Source organism: Penicillium chermesinum, assembly GCF_028974085.1.
Source record: "Penicillium chermesinum strain IBT 19713 chromosome Unknown utg000007l:1.0-2695246.0:1.0-2697696.0, whole genome shotgun sequence".
Classification (NCBI taxonomy): Eukaryota; Fungi; Ascomycota; class Eurotiomycetes; order Eurotiales; family Aspergillaceae; genus Penicillium; species Penicillium chermesinum.
This window is the reverse complement of record NW_026695317.1, coordinates 1,029,362-1,048,575: the sequence shown is the minus strand read 5'-3', so window position 1 is coordinate 1,048,575 and position 19,214 is coordinate 1,029,362. Positions and strand designations below refer to the sequence as shown.

Here is a 19,214-nt window from a genome sequence, read left to right as displayed (position 1 = left end):
CGATCCACACACTGGAATATAAATGGGGAATGGCCAAGGTGTAGATATCTTTCGACACTAGACATAAATTGTGGAAGTCTGCTCGAGAATCAATCTTCGCCAGTCGTCAGTCCGTGGCCCTATTCTTTGATCGAGGTATGCCTGCATACGTTCTGGAGGATGAGATACCAGACATCGCTCGTCAAGTCCACCCTCTTGCGCCGGGCTCTCATGATGGCTACCTTATTTGACTTCGTTATGCCGTGAGCCACAAGCGTCTAAGTTACTTCTTCCCTTTGAGCGGCTGTTTTAACCTCTGGTGGTTCTTGTCGAGATGTCCTTCGGCCAGGGGTCTTCCAGCGGGTTGTCAATGTGATGCAGGGCGCGAAGCGGGGTTCCGCGTTCGAATCACCCGGGTCAGGCAACCCAGTCTAACGATAACGTGCACGACCTATCATAATGTATTATTGAACGGCCCCTTCCGTCTACAAGGAACAAGCCTGCCGCGGGTAGTGTACGCTCTGCCACTGGGAATCATCACATGATCAGCCTATCAAGACTAGATTGTCCAATGAGGCACGGCGTCTTCATTCGAATGCCATAGCCTTGACGTTGTCCCGAGCTTCATGCAGTACGTCATCTGTATGCGCACTATATCTGTAGATGTACTAAGGTGTACTATATCAGTGAAACCCCCTTTTATACTCGGTAAAGTAGCGGGACTGAAGACAACTCGCGATGTAGCATACGGTGGTTCCGCCAATGACCTGCCTCGGTCATTAGCTCGCAATTGCTACCGAGGATTCTGCCCTATGGAGCCAAAAGAGTCATGATTCATCCCCATGAGCAATCTAGGTCAGAGCTTTAGGCGATTTCGATCGATCAAGTAAAATGTGAGCTTCATGCAATGGGATACATTGCTCGATCCTCATTTGTATTATTCCTTTGTACATATCCTGTGAAATCCAAACGCCATGGCTCCTGTTTTCGGGGAAATATACACTAGGAACACCCATCTCAAACATCTAAACCTACACATCTACCGAACCACTTCACTTCACCGTCAAGGTCTTATTCTCAAAGTCCAGAGAAAACAGGCCCAGCACATCCATCGATGGGTGTGCGGCCGAGGGGTAAGAATCCACCAGGTAGGTTTCGATCTCCGTCTCCGAGTACAACGCGGAGCTGAAGGAGCCTGTCCGCTGAAGAACGAGAAGAACGACGGCTTTCGAGAATTCGACTACTTCTAGAGGAACGCGAGAGTTGGTAGAGGTGGCTGGTGCAGCTGCCGCAGTAGAAGTACTTACTGCAGTCGCAGTCGAATGAGATGCTCCGGTACCTTGAGTTGTAGATGTTGTGGCGGTGCCGCTGGAAGTGGTATCATCAGAGGTGCTAGTACCACCACTCGGACCGTTCTCCGCGCCTCCTTCGAACACGATTCCGTTAGAGGTTTCCACAGCGCGGGGAACCAAGGCGACTGATGAAGTGTCCGCCTCAGTAGAAGAAGGGGGAAGGCTCTCATATTGGAATTCACGGTCTTCCAAATACGCGACAGAACGCTTGCTGCTGTCTTCAATATCCACCTTGCTGAAGGCGACGAGGGCATTCTCCGTCGGACAGGAGATATTGTTCATACTGAACAAAGCCATGATCGTGACCGGGCTGAGGCTGATGTTGAATTTCGACTGCGACTGGTCAAAAACAGTCGGAAGCGAGCTACCCATCGTCGCGTTGCTGTTAACACTCCCTTGGTCTATGGCAGATGTCACACAGCTGCTGTCGCCCTGAACCGTGCACTGAGCACCAATGAACCCACCTGCGCACACGCATGAGCACTCGGAGCCAGCCGAAACACTCACGCCGCCGTTCTTACACGGGTTCTTGGTGGCGCATGAGGAATCGCTGGCCTTCTCCTTGGGCACGGCGACTAGAAAGACGGGTAGGAGAATGGCGAGTACTACGACAATGAAGAGTATAATGCAGAGGATAATGAACCATTTGCGAGGGATGCCGCAGCATTTCCGCTGGGTGGGCTTCTTTTCATGGGGGGCGGTCTCGTCGTAGGAGCCAAGAGGCTCGCCGCGGAGATTGGAAGAATGGGAACGGTTGAAGAACACTGGCCATGAGCTTCGCACATCGGGCGTGATCATGCTGGGGTTAGGGAAAGATGCAAGGATGTCAGAAAGAGATCCCGAGTTGCGTTCTCGAACTAGGGAATGTTAGGGAATGCCTTGGCGCACTGCATACGTTTTATCTGGGATCTTACCTCCGAGTCCGAGTCGTTCTCTGGAGTCTGTTTTCTGAGCGACATTGTCCAGCACATTGCCCTTACTTGCTGTTCTTCCATGTTCCAGGTTGGTAGCAAGCTTAGTCGCACGTCTGATCAGATCAGTCATGCTTGACAGACTGCTACGTTGCTCTGCATTCCGCACTGCGCCCAGGTCAAGCTTAGGAGGCTTGCGAGCACCCGGCCTCTTGTCACTCATCGTCGGAGCTGGAGCAGGGAGGCCCATTTCCTTTTCCCAAGCAGCACGGTTCTCCTCGTCCGTTGGTTTCGCGATGCGCGGTTTTGCTGGGTCAACATACGACTCTCCTGATTGCGAAGAGGACGATGCCCGACTCAGAGGGCTGGGCTGACTGGGCTGAGTGTTTTCACGAAGCTGGTCCCTCGGCGACATACTCACTGCTGCACCAGCAGCCGCATCTTGGCCTTGGCCTTGAATATTGAGCGGCGATGGCTGAACAAGAGATACTTCCGAGGAGGGATTAGATTTCGTGATAGTGCGCACCGTGGGCTTCTGCCTCTTTCCTAGACTTGCATTACGCAAAAGAGCGGCTTCATTGCTGGAAGCACGGTTATCATGATCTACAGATCTCTCGTCTCCCGAATCGTCCAAGTAAGCACCTAGGATTTCCGACTCTGCTTGTTCGGATCCCCAGCTCACAGGAGCGAGTTGACCCCGGCTTGAAGCACTAGAGCGTTCCTCGGGAATAGGAGATACAGAGATTCTCCGATCACCAGTTGGCTGGCCATTTGAGGGAGCTAAAGTTCCACTGGATCGACGAGTCTGAGGTGGGCGCCGCGGTTGCAGACTTGGAATGGCAGGCATGCTGGGTACTGCCGTAGACGATGTAGATGTGAAGGAGTTTCCGGACGCATTGTCGGCGGCAATTGATATGCGAGGTGTAGCGCTCAAATCTACCGAGGAAGTCGAGCTGTGTGATCCGCTTGTTAGGGGTCGTGATTGCTGTTGAGCGTTCCCTGGAAGGGAGAAAGACCGATGCCTGGATGGGTAAGGATAGTGCGGGTTCGGCTCCGGAGTACCTCCGCTTCTTTCAGAATAGACAGATGGCGACGGCAGCTGAGATGGCACGCGCGGCATCGGCATTGGCACCTCACTTGGACGTGGTGGTCGCCGGGGCGGAGGGCCCCGGGGTACAAGAAATCGAGGATTCTGGCCTGCATTGAATGTATGGGGCTGTAGGCCCGGTGGCGGCAGAGGCCATTGCGAATGGTGAGCAGATTCTCGTGACTGTACTTGTCTGGATTCTGTCTGAGGGGACGTCCGATGAGCACCAGCTTCCAACAACTCTCGCGCCCTCTTGACGGAGCCTTTTCTCTCGGACTCCGAGATAGGGCCACTCCCAGCGGCTCCTTGGGTAGGCGGCATTCTTAGCAGATGGTTCTGATCAGGTAAATTTGAATGGTAGTCTGTAGCAAGGAAAAGAAGGTTGCAGTTGAGTGACAGCACTGCTGGCAATCGACGTAAACGACTTGGGCGAGGTTTTGAGTCAAGTCCGAGCAAGAAAGCATATGCTCGGTGGCTAAATTGGCACGAAAAGAGAGTGTGTGGTGTAGCAGATGGAACACAGTGAGTCACCAACGGTGACTTTAGTGAATCAAATGATCCGGGCACAAAGACTATTCAAGAAAGAAAGGGCATTCAATGCCTCTATTGGGGGAGTCAGAGAGGGACTTAAGCTAGGACATTGCTCAACCTACAAGTCATATAAATATCACCGTATCGAAGGCAGACAAGTGACGAAAACGAGTGAATAGGGTCACCAGTATCAAACTAGGTGATCAGTCTTGAGAAAAGAACGGCTACCTTCACGATGTTAGCACCACGATCGCCTATTCAGACGCCTCGTCACTTACGAAGGAAGAAGAATTAGGAGAGCCTCAAGCTCTCTGAGCACAGAGAAACAAACGCTATGGAAGAAGAAAAGAGGAGAAGGGTCGAAGATCGGTCGTCTCACACGGGGACAGACTAGTCGAACTTAGTCGAATTAGATTAAGGGCCTTGACCAGCCTCTAGCGGGCGAAACAACGGGAGACCATCCGGGAGAGTCCGCTTCTGCTCTAGATTAAACCGACTTTGATCCCCTTTACTACCCAGAATCTCCCATATCCGGGGGGTTATTCTAGCCATAGCCATATCCTCCTTTCCCCTTTCCCCTCAGATCCAGGTCGAGTCAGCTTCATCCGGCCCAGATGACGGGCCAATCACTCGAGGGACTGGATTTATGAGCCTTCTGATGGGTGCAACATCCAAACCCCCTTGACCACCACGTCCTATTTCAGGGGAAACCGCCGAGTTTCAGAGTCGGGTACCTATCAGATCAAGCCCGGAGAATTCCCAAGCGAGCGAATCAGGTGGTGGAGCCCCGGCAGGGCCCCATCAGGCCTCCCCCCTAAAGCCAACCATGCTGGGGGGCTGCTTCGGTGCATAGGGAGAGATGTCTGGAAAGAACCCCACTGGCGCAACCGTCTCCCACGCTACGTCTCATGTTGAAGGGGTGGAGCCCTTCGCTTCCGTGGATCTGCACTGGCCATTTCTGGGTGTTTTACTCCGTAGAGCGGAAGTGATAGATAGAACCTCGGAAGAGCTGGTACCTCATCTGTTCTAGGTCATAGGCTGTTTACTACAAACACGCGACCTCGAGAGGCTCGACGGAGGTTAGGTCATACTGGCAGGTCACTAGTTATAGGGCGCCCCGTAATTGATCCCTGTTCTTTCTTATGTAGGTTTTCTTTTGTTTTGGTGTCACGGGGCCGGAGATAGCGTGATTACAGACGGAGATCGGCTCCCAAGGTCGTTGAAGCAGCTACACGGAGCTTTGCCCCATCTCTTCAGGTTCCTGGCTTTGCACATGTAGACAAGGCTTAGTCTCAAAAAGATCCGCTTCCTTCACTGGCATCCAAATGTGCAGAGACAAGTTAATACTGTGGAGGATCCCTCTTTCTGCCCGATTTTAGTGCGGGTTAGATGACTCGATCCGAAACGCGGCTGTCCCATTTTGGGCCGAGCTATGCGGAAAGATGCATGCTTTCGATCCATAAAGGGGTCGTTGCACGCTTCCTCTATATAAAGTTCTTTCCCGGCAACCGCGTCTTGTCAGCTCCAATTCATCCATGTCAAGATTAAGGACCGAGCTTATTACGTAGCTCGGCAATCTTTTCTTCCAGGGCTCGCATCTCGACAATCGTTCCCGCCAATTCTGGCACGTCGGTCTGAACGGCATCACGGAAGGATTTCTGAGCATTGCGCAAGGATTGTGGAACCAAGATCCCATACCAATGAATTGGGTCATTTGAACGGAACTTCTTAGGCTTGGCCCCGGAATCATCGTTCGCACGGCCTAAATCATCCTTCAGATCTGGCGACGGTGAACTTGTGGTTGGGGAATCTGTCTTGCGGGTCGATTTCTCTGATTCGTCGTGGGTATCAGCGGGCGAAACTGACTCCTTGCCAACTGCCCCCGCTTGGCTCTCTTCTGGCTTCTCTTCAGCCCTTTGCTGCTTGTCGGGGTGCGAATAATTTCTTTGGTGCTGAAATAGTACTTTTGTTGATCAGGGGTAGCATTGCCGGTGCTGCTGGTCTCGTTTGTATGCTCCTCTGTATCTTGATCCCGTATTGAACTGTTGCATTGCAAGTCAGCAAACATTCGTTAATGCAGTATTTTCAAAGTGAGCGTACATTCCCTGAGTTGCTTTCATCCTTTCATCGTAGTAGTCCGTGCCATATCGGCGGCCGGGAGGGCAAGTGTAGTTCGCATGGGCAAGCGCAAGAAACCCCTGCAAAGTTAACAAACTAAAAAAACAGTGTTTGCTTGAATAGGATCATACTGAAGATAGCTTCTTCGAAAGAGCAGCGTGTAGTTCTTGCTGTTGATCAAGGAGAAGCAAATATTGCTCCAGAAGGCCGTCGAGCGTGTGTTTTAACTCCGAGCAGATCGCTGAAGACTCCGCGAGCTTCCGCTGGCCATTGGAAGACTCGGGCACCTCAGAACCAACCCTTGAGGGTGGAGGAGTAGGGATCTGGGCCATTTAGGTTCATTTAGGTTCACCAGCAAGCTCAAAACCAAGCCCCGAAGATGATTGTAGTATGGGGGGAAGAAGCTAAAGTGCCAGTGATGTGGGGGAGGGAGGAGAGCTCGGCCCGGCCAGGTAACTCCGTCATTGGCGACTCCGGCGCGAAAGAATTTCCCGCCCTGCGCTACGTCCAACTTCACGTCGCTTTCTTTTTTCCTTGTCAAGGACCTGTGCTGCAAGACAAGAAGGCATCTAGCTCTTTGCTGGAAAGTCGAGGCTTATATCTATCTAGCCTGTGCTGTGCCAAACTACATTTATACTGTGGCTTTGGCCTGGAACAGCGAACCGCCACCCGTTGACGCCATCAACGTTCACCACCCACTGCACATCTGGTACTCCTGATATTCCAGCATCCGATCGATCTTGAAAGTCAGGAAGAGATCACCTCTCTGCAAGCTCTCTGCAACAGTTAGGACCTTCCTAGGCTGTTCCCGCCTTCCCCGTGACGCGTCGACCCCGATTTCGGAGTCGAAGACGGTCGCGATATCCATATACCTTTGCAACAACCTCACGCCTGTTCATAATTCCAAGAGATATCCAACAGACAACCATGTCTGTCTCAAGCTTGAACCCTCGTACTAGCTTTCAGGCCCGCTCACTGGTAAGTTCTACCGTATCCTAGGTCCAGATCACTGCTCCGCTGCATTACCGGTGTCAAGCGCTTTAGAAAAGACATATGCTAACTCTGGCACTCCTAGTTCCGGTCCCTTCTTCGCCAATCCGCCCAGTTTTCCAACTACAACTTTCGCGAGTATGCTCGCCGGAAGACCATCGACTCCTTCCGCGAACACCAGAACGAGTCGGAGGAGCGTCGGGTACAGGAGCTGATCCAGGATGGGCTGCAGAGCCTGCGTCTTCTCAAGGTCAGTGTTCGGCATTTTCGGGAGATTCTGTGGCCTGAAAGCATCTATGCTGTTCTATTGGCAGCAACTGCTTCTAGTCAACGATCTCGGCTGGCTATTCTAGATTTCAAGCTAACACCCTCTACAGAGGCAAACGGTGATCAGCCAGTTCTATCAGTTGGACAAGTTAGTGGTGGAGGGCCAGAAGACTGTAGGTTCTTCTCTCCAAATATGACATCGACAATTACTAATATTTACTAGGGGAAAGAAACTGGAGATAAAGGGGAGATCGTTCGTCAGAAGGACACCGGGTATGCCCTCACCTTTGATTCTACTCAGATTCCTCCAAAGGGTAAACATGCTAATTCACCGTAGCTGGGACTAAATTTGCCACCAATCGCAACGAAATACAAAATAATCATTCGCATGGAATGGATACCTGGGGTTCGATGGGGTTTGATGGGGTTTGATGAGGTTTGATGGCGACGAGTAGAGTGGCGCTCGGTTCTTTCCTTCTGTATTATAGTACAAGCGATTCCTGATGGGCAAATCCATTTTCCCCAAAAATACTTGGATAGAAAATGCACCTCTCCAATCCTCCTAGCAACAAGGCCATGCATCTCGACTTCTTCCGAAGTAGAACACGCAGTTGCTGCTTGCGCAAACCGAAGGCTGGTACTTGATCTTATCACGTGACAGTCCATTTCAGGCGGGTCTGGTTCCTTTCCTTCTGTAACGCGACGCTACGCTCCAGCCATCCGCGGCTTCTTGATCGCGAATCGTCATTACGCGACCAGCGTCTACCTTTGTCCTTACAATCTCAATTTGCCGAGCTTCCATATTGGAGCCACGTAGCTCCAGGACTGGTTACAATGCCATCCACTGTACGTGCTTGTCGCGCCCGCGATCACCTCAGCTCCCGGTCCGCCGATCAAGTTCAAAGCAGCTACACGCCCACTCCGGCTGCGGACGCATTGGCAGACCTATCATCAGCAAATCAGACGATGCTAACACTATCTTAAGTTTCGATCATCACGCTCAGGGCGCCACCTCGAAAACAATCGCACCCGAAACGGCCAAATCGACCATGATGTCTTCGAAGGCCTGCCTGTGCGCCGCTGGTCCCGCCAGGTCCAGAAAATCTCCCAAGTCCCCAAGCCCGAAGACTCTGAGCTCACTGTCCAAGGACCAGGTGCTACATCGGGTCTTCCCGAGCTTGCCATGCCGCGCGACAGCCAGTTGCTCCCTAGTGTGAGCCGCGCACTTCTACGCGCCGCACGCGCCGGATGTATTTATGTTCGCTCGAGCGGGCGTGCGGCCGATTCGGTGGAAAAAGAAGTGACTGATGGCGACGAGGCGGCTGCTGCGAATGTGGACCGCAGTTTTACGAGTCGGAAATGGACTACTATCCCCAAGCACTTGGAGCCTTCTGAGCCGGAGTTTTTGGCGAAGCGTCGCCCCGGGTTGCCTTCTCTCTACGGGGGTGCTGCAGGCGCTGATGGCGGAGCTCCTAATTTCAGAAAGACTAAGTTCAAGAAGGTGGATCCGGCCACCGGCAAGGTCTCAATCTATGATGCCTTTGTTCCAGAGGGGCATCGGATTGAGGGTGAGATCACCGGAGATATCCAGGCCATTGTAGGCCAAAGTGAGGGTACTGTGCAGCCAGAGACGCCTGCGCCGGGGACTGTGGTTGAGGGTGTGGGTATCGTCAATGCGGAGGGCGTTGTGGTTGCGGAGGCTGGCTCTGCGGCTGTCATGACACCTCCCAAGCGACGGCCCCCCCCACCCAAGCGGAAGAGCAAGGGCATTGGAAAGGGCCGCAAGAAGAAGGTCATGTTCGCCCCAGGAGAAGGCGCTGATGCTTCTACTGTGCATGGCGTAGCTGGTGCTGATGACAGTAAAGATGGGCAAGACCCTTCACGCATGTCGCAATCTGGTCCAGATGATTATGATGACGATGATGATGGTGAGGACGGTGACGAGAGTGATGAGGGTGATGAGTCCATGGTGGATGCGAAGACCCCCGAAAACTCCTCAGGCTACCTCCAATGCAGAATCTACAGACCAACTCTCGGCTGAAACACCGGCTGAAATCAAAGATGTCGATATGGCCGATGCTACTGCCGAACCACAAGCCCAGTCAGCAGAGCCGTCTCTCACCGAGCAAGAAGATCAGAGTGCTCCGCCATCCACAGCACCTGAAGTGCTGAAATCCGAAGACGTCCAAGCTAAGCCCAACCCTCCTGAGGTTCAAGCAGTCCCTTCAGCAGAGAAGACGGAAGATGTGTCATCAGAGCAAACACCCGCCAAAATGGGGGATACCAGCATGAATGAACACCCAGAACAGACTTCAATGCCTTCTCCTGCAGAGCTAAAGGAACCTCCAATGGATCAAACAGATGATGTACCACAAGAAGAACCCAAGGAACCAGAACCAGCATCGTCGGTTGATGCTATCGCAGCAACAGAGGCAATCCCTGCCCAGAATGCTGCCCCCGGGACTGCCGATATTGTTGCAGCCAATGTAAAGGCTGAGCCTGAACCTGCACCTACACCTGTGCTGCCGTCTCCTCCTTTGGGCGGCCCAACAGAGAGTACCACTGAGGACAAAGTGGAAGAACAGCCTGCAGATAGCCTGCCCGCACCAACAGATGCTGGCAAGCTCGATGAAGCCTTGCCATCAGTATCAGCAGAGCAGCAAGCTCCTGAGCCCTCTCCAGCTACACAAGCCCCAGAAGTTCAAGAAACTGAACCTTCTGTTGCTCCTCCGGCTGAAGCTGAAGTTTTAGAGACGGAGATTAAACCAGACATTGAGATGGGTGACGTCCCTGGCGTACCAGAGCAAGAGCCTCAGCAAGAGCCACAGCAAGAACCACAGCAAGAGCTACAGCCAGAGCCTCAGCAAGAACCACAGCAGGAACCACAGCAGGAGCCAAAGCAAGAGCCTCAGCAAGAGCCACAGCAAGAGCCACAGCAAGAGCCACAGCAAGAGCCACAGCAAGAGCCACAGCAAGAACCACAGCAAGAACCACAGCAAGAACCACAGCAAGAACCACAGCAAGAACCACAGCAAGAGCCACAGCAAGAGCCACAGCAAGTAGCACCGGAGCCTGAGAAGAAAGTCACGCCGCCCTCAGACCTGCCTGTGACAGACGGACCTGCTGCTAATGAACCTGCTGATCTTCTCGCTGCTGAGCCTGTTGATCCTCCCGCCCCTGAGGTCCCTCTACCTGAGGTTCCTCTAACAGAGGGCCAAACAGAGCCAGCACCAGCATCCACTGTAGAGATCAAGCCGGGAAGAGTCCGCTGAGGTGACGGCACCCGGGGTGAGATGAACAACAAGCTCCTGCTTCCGTTGACCAGGCCCCAGCTGAAGAGTCTGCTCAAGAGCCTGTTCAGGAGAACAAGGGGCCATTGGAGCCGCAGCCCGTTCCAAATGCCACGGATGCTGCTTAAACTGTGGTCCATGAGCCTTTTTGTGTAATGAATAATATTTTCGTGGAGCGTTCAGACATGCTCGCGCGATGGTTCGAGTCTTCTTTGTATGTAACCTTTACGCTCTTCACTAAGTTCGGGATGGCTGGCGTTGGCTGTGTGATTTCTCGCCCTATCTCTTTAAGTTCTTCAACTTTCAATTCACTACAACTCACTAGGGTCTACTCCAGCTTGGTGTCTTAAAACTAGTATGACTATTTAGATGCACCGCGAATCTCGTGGACATGAATTTTTTTAAGAAATGGGCTATTTGCCCGAAAAGTGTTGAAATTTAAGGGTTATCTACTCGCTACACCGGATAACGAGCGGCCAGCCTACACAAAACACCCTACACAAAACACCGACAATCCTATCCTGAAGCAATTTCGGAGCCACGACCGCGGGCACATAACAAACCAAGGTAGAAACCGCATGAGCAAAAAGTGAGGAAAAGAAACACAGTCGAACAGGACCAAAGGCCTGCAAGATCGGAGAAAGATACAAGCTGGCTTCAATGCTGCGCCATTGATATACACGCGTCAATGCCCAGCTCACAAAAAAAAAGGACCAGCCGTGCGAAACATGCAAAACACCATCCATTTGTAGATACCAAACCGGGAAAAGGACCAGCGAAGGAGTCGAAAATTGTTGGTAGAAAAGGGCAAGGAGCGAATACTCGTGCCAAAGCAGCTCCCCGAACGAAGAGATCGATTAACCGCGTGGGAGCCGATTCCATAGGAAAGAAGAACGATCCACGCAAAACCAAAGCAAGGCTTATGAAGCGGAGCTTTCATGTCCAAAGCCCGCCACTCATCATACATACTCGGACAGTATGTGTAGCATTCATAATCCGCGAAGGACGGCATGATTATTTCTTGCCGCCCTTCACAACGCGCACCACACTCTTAGCGGCATTGCGGACACGCCGAGTCACTCCTGTCGACTTGGTGGGAGTCTTCTTCGCTTGGGCTAGCACCTTTGCTTTCACGGGGCTCTTGCTCGGGGCTTTCCTAGCAGCGGGCTTTGCAGCTTTAGCCGGCGACTTCTTCGACGCGGGTTTGGAACCCTTGGCCGCATTGGCAAGGATCCTTTTCTTCGTCTCCGCCGAGGGTCGCTTTAGCTGTGAAACTTTGGCTGGTGACTTCGAGCTAGCTTTCGCGCCCTCGGCTTTGCGAGGTGCGCGAACAGCAGCTTTCACTCTAGCTGCAGCTTTGACTTTGGGAAGCTTTATTGGCTTCTTACCTTCTGCCTTGCCCTTGGCTGGACTGCGCGATGCTGAGGCAGGCGTCTTTCGAGTCACCTTCCCCCGTGCTGTCGTGGCTTTCGCAACGGCTTTTTTGACGCCTGCCTTAATGGACTTTTGCGTTATGACCTTGCGCTTCTTGGCCACTGAAGTGGCCGCGGAGGTTGCCTCGCGCTTTCGCTTAGTACCTGCCTTGACCGTCTTCTTGCCATTGGCACCTTCGGCATTAGCGCGTTGGTCTCTATCTTTTGGTCGGGGTCCAAGAATACCGCGGCACTTTTCAGCGCCACAGCGGCACTCCTGGACATTCTTGTTGGAGTAGGGGCTAATTAGAAAATCAGCAAACTATCAAAGCATTTAGAGGGTCTGGAGGATAACGTACTCAAAGTTGTAGTCGTAGCTCAGTTCTTCTCCTGTCATGATTCCTTGGTCGCCTGCGAAAAGAGCCATTCGAGGCTTTCCTGCAACCGTCCACTTTTCCATGCGGCAGTTGGGCTCGCAGGAGTGGTTCACAAAGCGAGCAATGGATCCTCGAGTAGCATCAATGATCATATTTTGGTCAAAGTACATCAAATAATAACACTATCAGAGGTTAGTCACGGCCGGGGAAAAGAGCAACCAAGTCAACTCACATCGTTCTTCTTGTAAACAGTTCTCATGCGTCTCTCGCACTCTTGCTGTGTGATAATTTCCCCAGTGTACTCGACGATAATTTGGTTGGGGTCGAAAGCGCGGTTGCTGCGGACACCATATCCACGATCTTCGGTTTTGATAACTTCTACACCAATATTAAATTTACCACCAGCTTTGGTGCGTGCTTTCAGTTCACTGAAATTCCGGTTGCCACAATCTGGACCGACCCGGCAGTTCCCATTATCACACTCGTAAAACATGTAGCGGTTCTGGCAGTCTTCATCACAGCCAGTTTCGTCTGAACACATGCAGGTGGAAAGCTCCAGTTTCTTGGTGGCTTTCCATTCATCAGCAGCATCACCAACAAAAACATCTATGTAGTTTGTTAGATGATTCAATGTTCACAATACGGATTTCAACAAAGGAACTCACTCTTATTTGTCTTCCGCCATTCATTTGGCTTCGGTTGACCAGGGGGGAGTGGGGAGAAAATGTCATAAGGCAACCGAAAATCTCGGCCTTTCTCGAGAAGCCGTGCACCGGCAAACAAAAACGAAGGATAACCTTTCTCAACGATGGAGCGAGAGCTGTCATTCTTCGTCGAGCTTTTGCGCCGGCGCTGCTTAGGGGGTGAATCGGTCTCCTCCTGTCCGGAATACAGACCATGTGTCAGCCACACTTTACGCTTAAAGCGTTGAGGCGCCAGCGGAGCTGGCTCTTCGGATGGTGTATCCTTTTCCTTTGACGTAGGCAAATCACTCTCGGAGACTCGTCGCTTCTTTTGTGCTGGCTCGGGTGCAGGGGTAGGCATCTCCTCCTTAGGAGGTGCAACATTGCGGGGTCGCAGGCTGGCTCGTCGACCAACTTCTTTGCCCTTTGTGTTTGGATCCTTGCCGCTTTTACCGAGAACGCTACTGGCGCGGTCCAGAAAGTCAGAGGCTTTGTTCACAATGCTGAGACGGCTTGACCGGCGGGGAGACTGAGTAGATTGGACCTTGGGCGTTCCCTTTGCACTACCTGCATCTTCTTCACCCACTTCTTTGTGTAGGCGCTTTCGGAGAGTGCGTTGCTGCAGAGATACTCCCAAGTCTTCAGATTGAAGCTCTTGAGAAGAGTTCGAAATCGGCGTGTCGGGTACTACTGAGGCATCTTCCATCACGGTATCTTCATCGGGTAGAACTTTGGTTCGTATAGATGATTCCATCACCGCAATACTATGTCGCAGGGAGGATCGAGAGCGCTTGGAATTAGCGAGGCTGTCCACATAAGCTTGGCTTGATCCGTTCGTAGGTATGTCCGTTTTGGCGGGCGTGTTGTCTTGAGCCCCCCGAAGCTCGCAAGGATGCCCGTGCCACTCGTGTCGACCTGCGGCGCGACGAGGGGTTCTCTTCGGTCAACGCGTTCTCATTGTTGCTCGAGGTTTCAGAACGGCTATTTTCTGGGGTCAAGAGTTGTTCAGGAACATCGAGGCTCATTGCGTCGTCGGGGTTGTCAAGAAGAGTTGCAACGTCAGCGAGGGCAGGTGTAGCAGATGTCGCGAGGCGGGAGGTTCGGCGCGTCATTTTGTGGAAACCCGGTGCAGTTGGGAGAAAGACAATCCCCTCAGGTAAGAGGAACAGTCTTTCTCGCGATAAAAAGGGCGGGAGTTCAGTCGGAGAATATCAGGGGTGAAGTGGGAAAGAGTTGGAGGATCAGCAGCCGCGCGCCTCTTATCAATTTAGGGCGATGTCTGACGCGTGCAACATCAACACTAGACAGCCTCAATGACTCGTCCAATCTCGCCTTGCATTCACTGTGTCTCTATCAAGGGGCACGGACGAAGGGAGAGAATATCGCGGACGGAACAATTGGAATGTCGATATCCCTCTTCGTAATCGTTCTACCCGGGGTGGTTCTACGCGTGGGGTTTTATCGGGTACCACCGGATGAAACTCGGTTTCTGTCTGGGTCTACCAGATGATCCAAGTATTTACTCGCTAAGTACAAGTTGTGCTTAAACGGAAACTTAATAACGAGGCCCAAATACAAGGGCATGAGCAAGATATTCACAGGATATGGAATTGGAGGTTAGATGATTGATATTCACATGGATTAATCCCCAAAAAAAAAGTGGTCATGAGATGACAGGAGTATAGTTTAAGAGATTAAAAAAACAATACATGTGCATATGAGAGAGGGTGGAGGGAGGAGGAGATAGACTCAAGAGAATTGACAAATACAACATCCCTTTTCTTGGGACACAAAAATGGTAGGAAAGAAAAAAGGCGCTGCGAGCGGTATTGGCGAGGCAATTACAAAGCAATAGATAGGGAGACAGTTCTCCCGGGGGAAATGGTACAATATGCTGCTGAGAAAGAAACGAAAACTGTCGTATCATCTTGACGGGTCATCAGGTGGGAATCGAGGTGTGCTTGCAAAAAACTGAACTTTTAGATTAGACATTAGTTAGTATGATCATGACCAACTTCTTGCATCTCGATCCCCGCCTGTGACTCGACGTCGTCGCGGGTGGTGAGATATTTGCGCTTCTGCATGGTGAGACGTTGGTCGCCTTCTTCATACGATCGCTTGAATTCCATGTAGGAAGGCGGTCGTGGTCGACCTAAGACAGCAATCCAGTTCTTCAACACACTGCCCTGCGTGAATGGACGGTGTCGATCGGCCTTTGCAAACTTGTGCGCATTAAGATATTCTCGTGTGGTCTCGCCACGGCCCACAAGATACAAATGATAAATCCAGAGAGATAGAGGGTAAGGAGTCGCCACAGCGCCATAGATCACCATGGCAAATGGCACACGCAAGTGACCAATCGCGGACCTAAATGAGATGCCTTCATGATTTGCGTAGACCATAATGTGCGCCACACTGGCACCGATCAGAAAGAAACCCATCAAGGTGCCCCAGCTCACAAATGCGAAGAAATAACGGTAGTTTCGGCGCCCGACACAATTGTTAAGCCAAACACAGTGGTGATCCAGGGTCTCAACACAATTATCGCAGACTCGGCAGTGATAACAGCGAGGGGACGCCAAATATTACAAGTCTTGCAGTATTTCACCGGTACATCCATGGCTGCTGAACTGGAAGTGGACATCTTGACCATAACCCAGTCGCTTGTTGCTGGACCAGGAGCCAATGGATCTCGTGAAGGATCATGGGGGGGGCATCGAATGGAGATTTCGTGGCATGATACCAGGATCTGACAGAGACGCATGCACGAAAGACGAGAAGCAAAGAAAAAAGACGTAGGCGTACAGTATTGGAATGGCTGGGGAGATGTTGTGCCATATCCATGGTGCTCTGTATAATCTTGTTAGAATAATCCCCAACATCGTGTTATAAAGGGTAGGGATCTTACGAGAATACGAAAAATAGAACACTAGGGAGTACGACAATTGTCCCAGTGAGAATATTAATGGGTTTGTCCCTCGCATTCTGCAGCCTTCCACCAGCGCCGAATATAGTATTACCAGGGAAATACTCATAGACCTTCCCTAGTTTACCTGCTGGCAGCTGTTGCTTCTTTGCATCTGCGGGTCCAGGTGATGTACCAGCCGAAGAGAGGCGTTCGTGGCCTCGGGAATCGTGACCATTGTTTCCAGGTCCTTTGTTTTGCAATGACAAGAAAGAAAGTGGCGATTTCAATGGAGTGTCTTGCGGGTGGGGAGTGCTGTAATTGACTGCGAGGTTCAGAGGGGCAGGGCGGTGTTTGCCAGCCTGGTCTCGGTCTCGTAAAAGCTTAACACTCTCACCGAGGCTTCGCACGGTATGGTCCCCAGTTGGGCTAGCGTTAAATGCATTGCGATCTGGTAAGACTGGGTCGGTAAACTCTGTGCCACGCGATGGCGGGGGCTCCATGTCCACTGGGGGGAGTGACCCCTGCTGCATGGTACTGTTGGAAATCAAGCTTCGACGATTCTGGCTCATTTGATCACCCCATTCTTCAGTAGAAGAGACAGTTCCCTTAGTCATTGGTCGTCCTTGTCGGTGTGCTTGCAACCGCTGCGAACTCATAGGGCGGAAGAATCCCTGGGCCGTCAAAGACGGAATATGTGAGCGGCTCAGTCGGCTACCTGCACTCTCTGGTCTCGTCACTTGGCTAGACGCTCTCGTGGGGGGTGGACCTCGACGGGAAGCCGATGGACGTGATTGAACTGTTGAAGGAGGCGGCGGATAAGTTGGCGAGACCGGAGACACGGGGGATCGCTCTCCATCTTCCGAGGTCATTTCGGTCATTCGAGAAGAGATGCCTCCCACAGATGGAGGACGTGGGATCCCTAATACTTGCTCTGTTTGCTGTGGGTGGTCGGTGCCCACGGGCTGGGGACGGTCTGAAGGATGCTCCATGATGTGTAATGATATAAAATGAAGTTTCCCAAAGGCGTTCGGTATTATTTCATTGTTTTCGCTTCGCCAATACTCAGTGTATTGTGTTTCCGTACCAAGAGAAAAAAGGTATCAACGGACCTGGGGGCGGAGACGTATACGGAAAAAAAAAAGGAGTGACAGCCGCACGGCGAGGAGGGAACGTTCGGTTCGAAGAATTGGTGTTCTGTAGTCAGTGTTAGCTTGAATTGGTGCGCCGTTCATATATATGTGCTGTATACTCCTTGCGCAACCACGCGTAAGAATTCCGGGGATTGCAGCCCCTGATCGGGTTAAAGATAAATAGGGGAGGAGCGAACACCTACCTGTGCGGATGAATGAGGGATATTTCCAAGAGTCGAACGAGTCAAATCACCAATCCAGCAGACACAGCAAGCAGGAGGTGGTCACCCGCGACAAAAGGGGCCGCAGAACACGAAACGCGAACGACGCTGGATGACGATGATTTTCATGATGACAAGGACGATGCTCGAAGCGGCGCTGACTCAGCTCGGAATGTCACCTGACTCTCCAACATCATCCGATTCTCTCGCACCACCTCTTACTCCTCTGTGAACCCCCTCTTTCACGCACGATTCGCTGCCACCATGTCTTCAATTGCTTCTATGGCTACCCGTCGGGCGTTGGCCCGCCAGCCCGTTCTGCGCACCCCCATGCGCCGCTTTCAGTCCTCCAAGGTCGAGGATGCCAACCTCGACAAGGCTCCCAAGCGTGATCCCGAGCTCTACGTACGGAACCTCAAATGCAATTGATCCTCACATATAGCTCTAGACCTAACACCTGACTTTACAGGTCCTTCTCGGTGTCATGGCCGGTGCTTTCGGTATTGCTGGCTGGTGAATATTCCCCTTTTCTTCTCGTCGCTCTACTTTCTGCTGCTATACTACTTGTGGCGTGGTTCGCCCATCGCCACAAATTCAATCAAGCTACCGATACTAGGCTTTATGGTCTATGACGACTAGCATGAGCTCACAAGCATTGCGTGGAGTGCAATTCGCTAACTGCGTCTCTCCGCAATCACAGGTACTTCGGCAGCAAGCCCACTTCCGTCAACTCCGAGAGCAACGTCCGTATCGGCGAGAGTGCCATGCCCTGGCACGCCTCCTCTGAGGACGGCAAGGTCTACAAGTACCAGTACCACCCTCACGGCGACAAGAACCAGCCCCTCCGTGCTGCCCCTAGCGCCATGAACACCGTCATTGTCCCCAACGTCACCCTGCCTGAGGTAAGCAACAACCACGCCTCGGTCTATCTGCGACGAGACTGGCTCTGTTTTGATGCCATTCAAGTCGATATTATTTAATACGTTCTGATTGGCCGACGGACAAATGCTGACCATTTGGCTTTCTCTGATAGGACCTCCACGAGAGATTCAACAAGTACGGCAAGGAGGAGTGGGACTACTAGATTCCTGCAGTAGAGCCTTTCAAAAACTGTTGAGGGAGCCATGCCTCCCTCCTGCGGCTGGGCTGCTGCTGTATACTAGACTACGGTGGAGAGAAGAGCGCTTGGACTTGCCATTGAAACTATCAATTTGTGCATATTATTCGTTTCAGAAAGAGTCAATTGGGAATCGATCTCTTTTCTTATGTTTCTATACGTACACTACATTGATTTAGATGTTGTAAGCGGTACTTACTATGACTTGGCGGGTATGGATATATATATATATATATATATCCCGCTGCCCTCCGGTGGGCTCAGTACACGTAGTATCGATACCTAGAACGCGCCAGTCTTTATCCGACCGTCAAACTCGAATTGGAACCTTACAATCTCCAGATTGGATGCCTGAAATGTTCAATGGACCTAGCTAGAATAACTGTCTGGACTACAATGATAAGAAGGGGTGACTGATAACAAATTCATAGGGTGGACAAAAGTGGCTCAAGTTGAACCGCAAGTTGAAACCACCGAGGCAGGGGGCCAATTGTTTGGGAGCACCATGACGCTCGGTCTAAATGGACAGTGGGAAAATATCAGCCGCATGGGCTTAAGACGTTCAGGTACAACTTCAAGTCTTGAGGATGGCTACAGGCCATTCGATCACTGGGCTTGACAGTCCGAGGGAGCTACTAGCACTAGGTACTAGCAATATTGGAGCAGCCTGAGGTGTTTACTATTAGTTACGGAGGACTCATAGTTATGTCAACACATATACGCAAGAATATTTCAAGGACAAAATACGGTACATGTTTGTACATTCAAGCGTGCACCTTAGCAAGTTCACTCAGTAAAATGTTAACACATGACAATGATCGCTTATATGACAATGATGGAT

At 51.6% G+C, this 19,214-nt stretch overlaps 8 protein-coding genes across 8 annotated transcripts; 3 read left to right on the top strand and 5 right to left on the bottom strand.

The window, feature by feature from the left end:
* Positions 1-1,031: 1,031 nt before the first annotated feature.
* Positions 1,032-3,650, bottom strand: N7468_009102 (uncharacterized protein; the record flags this gene model as incomplete). The annotated part of the gene is made up of 2 exons (XM_058478398.1): positions 1,032-2,188; positions 2,246-3,650. 2 exons carry the CDS (start codon positions 3,648-3,650, stop codon positions 1,032-1,034), a joined length of 2,562 nt encoding a protein of 853 aa, XP_058326728.1.
* Positions 3,651-5,404: 1,754 nt separating this feature from the next.
* N7468_009101 (uncharacterized protein) lies at positions 5,405-6,310 on the bottom strand (the record flags this gene model as incomplete). The annotated part of the gene is made up of 4 exons (XM_058478397.1): positions 5,405-5,774; positions 5,825-5,902; positions 5,961-6,058; positions 6,110-6,310. 4 exons carry the CDS (start codon positions 6,308-6,310, stop codon positions 5,405-5,407), a joined length of 747 nt encoding a protein of 248 aa, XP_058326727.1.
* Positions 6,311-6,905: 595 nt separating this feature from the next.
* Positions 6,906-9,276, top strand: N7468_009100 (LYR motif-containing protein; the record flags this gene model as incomplete). The annotated part of the gene is made up of 5 exons (XM_058478396.1): positions 6,906-6,956; positions 7,054-7,218; positions 7,346-7,408; positions 7,459-7,549; positions 8,240-9,276. 5 exons carry the CDS (start codon positions 6,906-6,908, stop codon positions 9,274-9,276), a joined length of 1,407 nt encoding a protein of 468 aa, XP_058326726.1.
* A 28-nt stretch (positions 9,277-9,304) lies between these two features.
* Positions 9,305-10,507, top strand: N7468_009099 (uncharacterized protein; the record flags this gene model as incomplete). Its single annotated transcript, XM_058478395.1, has 1 exon — positions 9,305-10,507. One exon carries the CDS (start codon positions 9,305-9,307, stop codon positions 10,505-10,507), a length of 1,203 nt encoding a protein of 400 aa, XP_058326725.1.
* Positions 10,508-11,539: 1,032 nt separating this feature from the next.
* Positions 11,540-14,109, bottom strand: N7468_009098 (putative histone-lysine N-methyltransferase (Ash1); the record flags this gene model as incomplete). The annotated part of the gene is made up of 5 exons (XM_058478394.1): positions 11,540-12,239; positions 12,297-12,496; positions 12,547-12,920; positions 12,980-13,821; positions 13,913-14,109. 5 exons carry the CDS (start codon positions 14,107-14,109, stop codon positions 11,540-11,542), a joined length of 2,313 nt encoding a protein of 770 aa, XP_058326724.1.
* An 879-nt stretch (positions 14,110-14,988) lies between these two features.
* On the bottom strand, positions 14,989-15,438 carry N7468_009097 (palmitoyltransferase erf2; the record flags this gene model as incomplete). Its single annotated transcript, XM_058478393.1, has 1 exon — positions 14,989-15,438. The coding sequence occupies one exon, from the start codon at positions 15,436-15,438 to the stop codon at positions 14,989-14,991; it is 450 nt and encodes a 149-aa protein (XP_058326723.1).
* A 463-nt stretch (positions 15,439-15,901) lies between these two features.
* Positions 15,902-16,894, bottom strand: erf2 (palmitoyltransferase ERF2; the record flags this gene model as incomplete). Its single annotated transcript, XM_058478392.1, has 1 exon — positions 15,902-16,894. One exon carries the CDS (start codon positions 16,892-16,894, stop codon positions 15,902-15,904), a length of 993 nt encoding a protein of 330 aa, XP_058326722.1.
* Positions 16,895-17,520: 626 nt separating this feature from the next.
* N7468_009095 (uncharacterized protein) lies at positions 17,521-18,340 on the top strand (the record flags this gene model as incomplete). Its single annotated transcript, XM_058478391.1, has 4 exons — positions 17,521-17,661; positions 17,726-17,769; positions 17,957-18,158; positions 18,290-18,340. 4 exons carry the CDS (start codon positions 17,521-17,523, stop codon positions 18,338-18,340), a joined length of 438 nt encoding a protein of 145 aa, XP_058326721.1.
* Between the last annotated feature and the right edge of the window lie 874 nt (positions 18,341-19,214).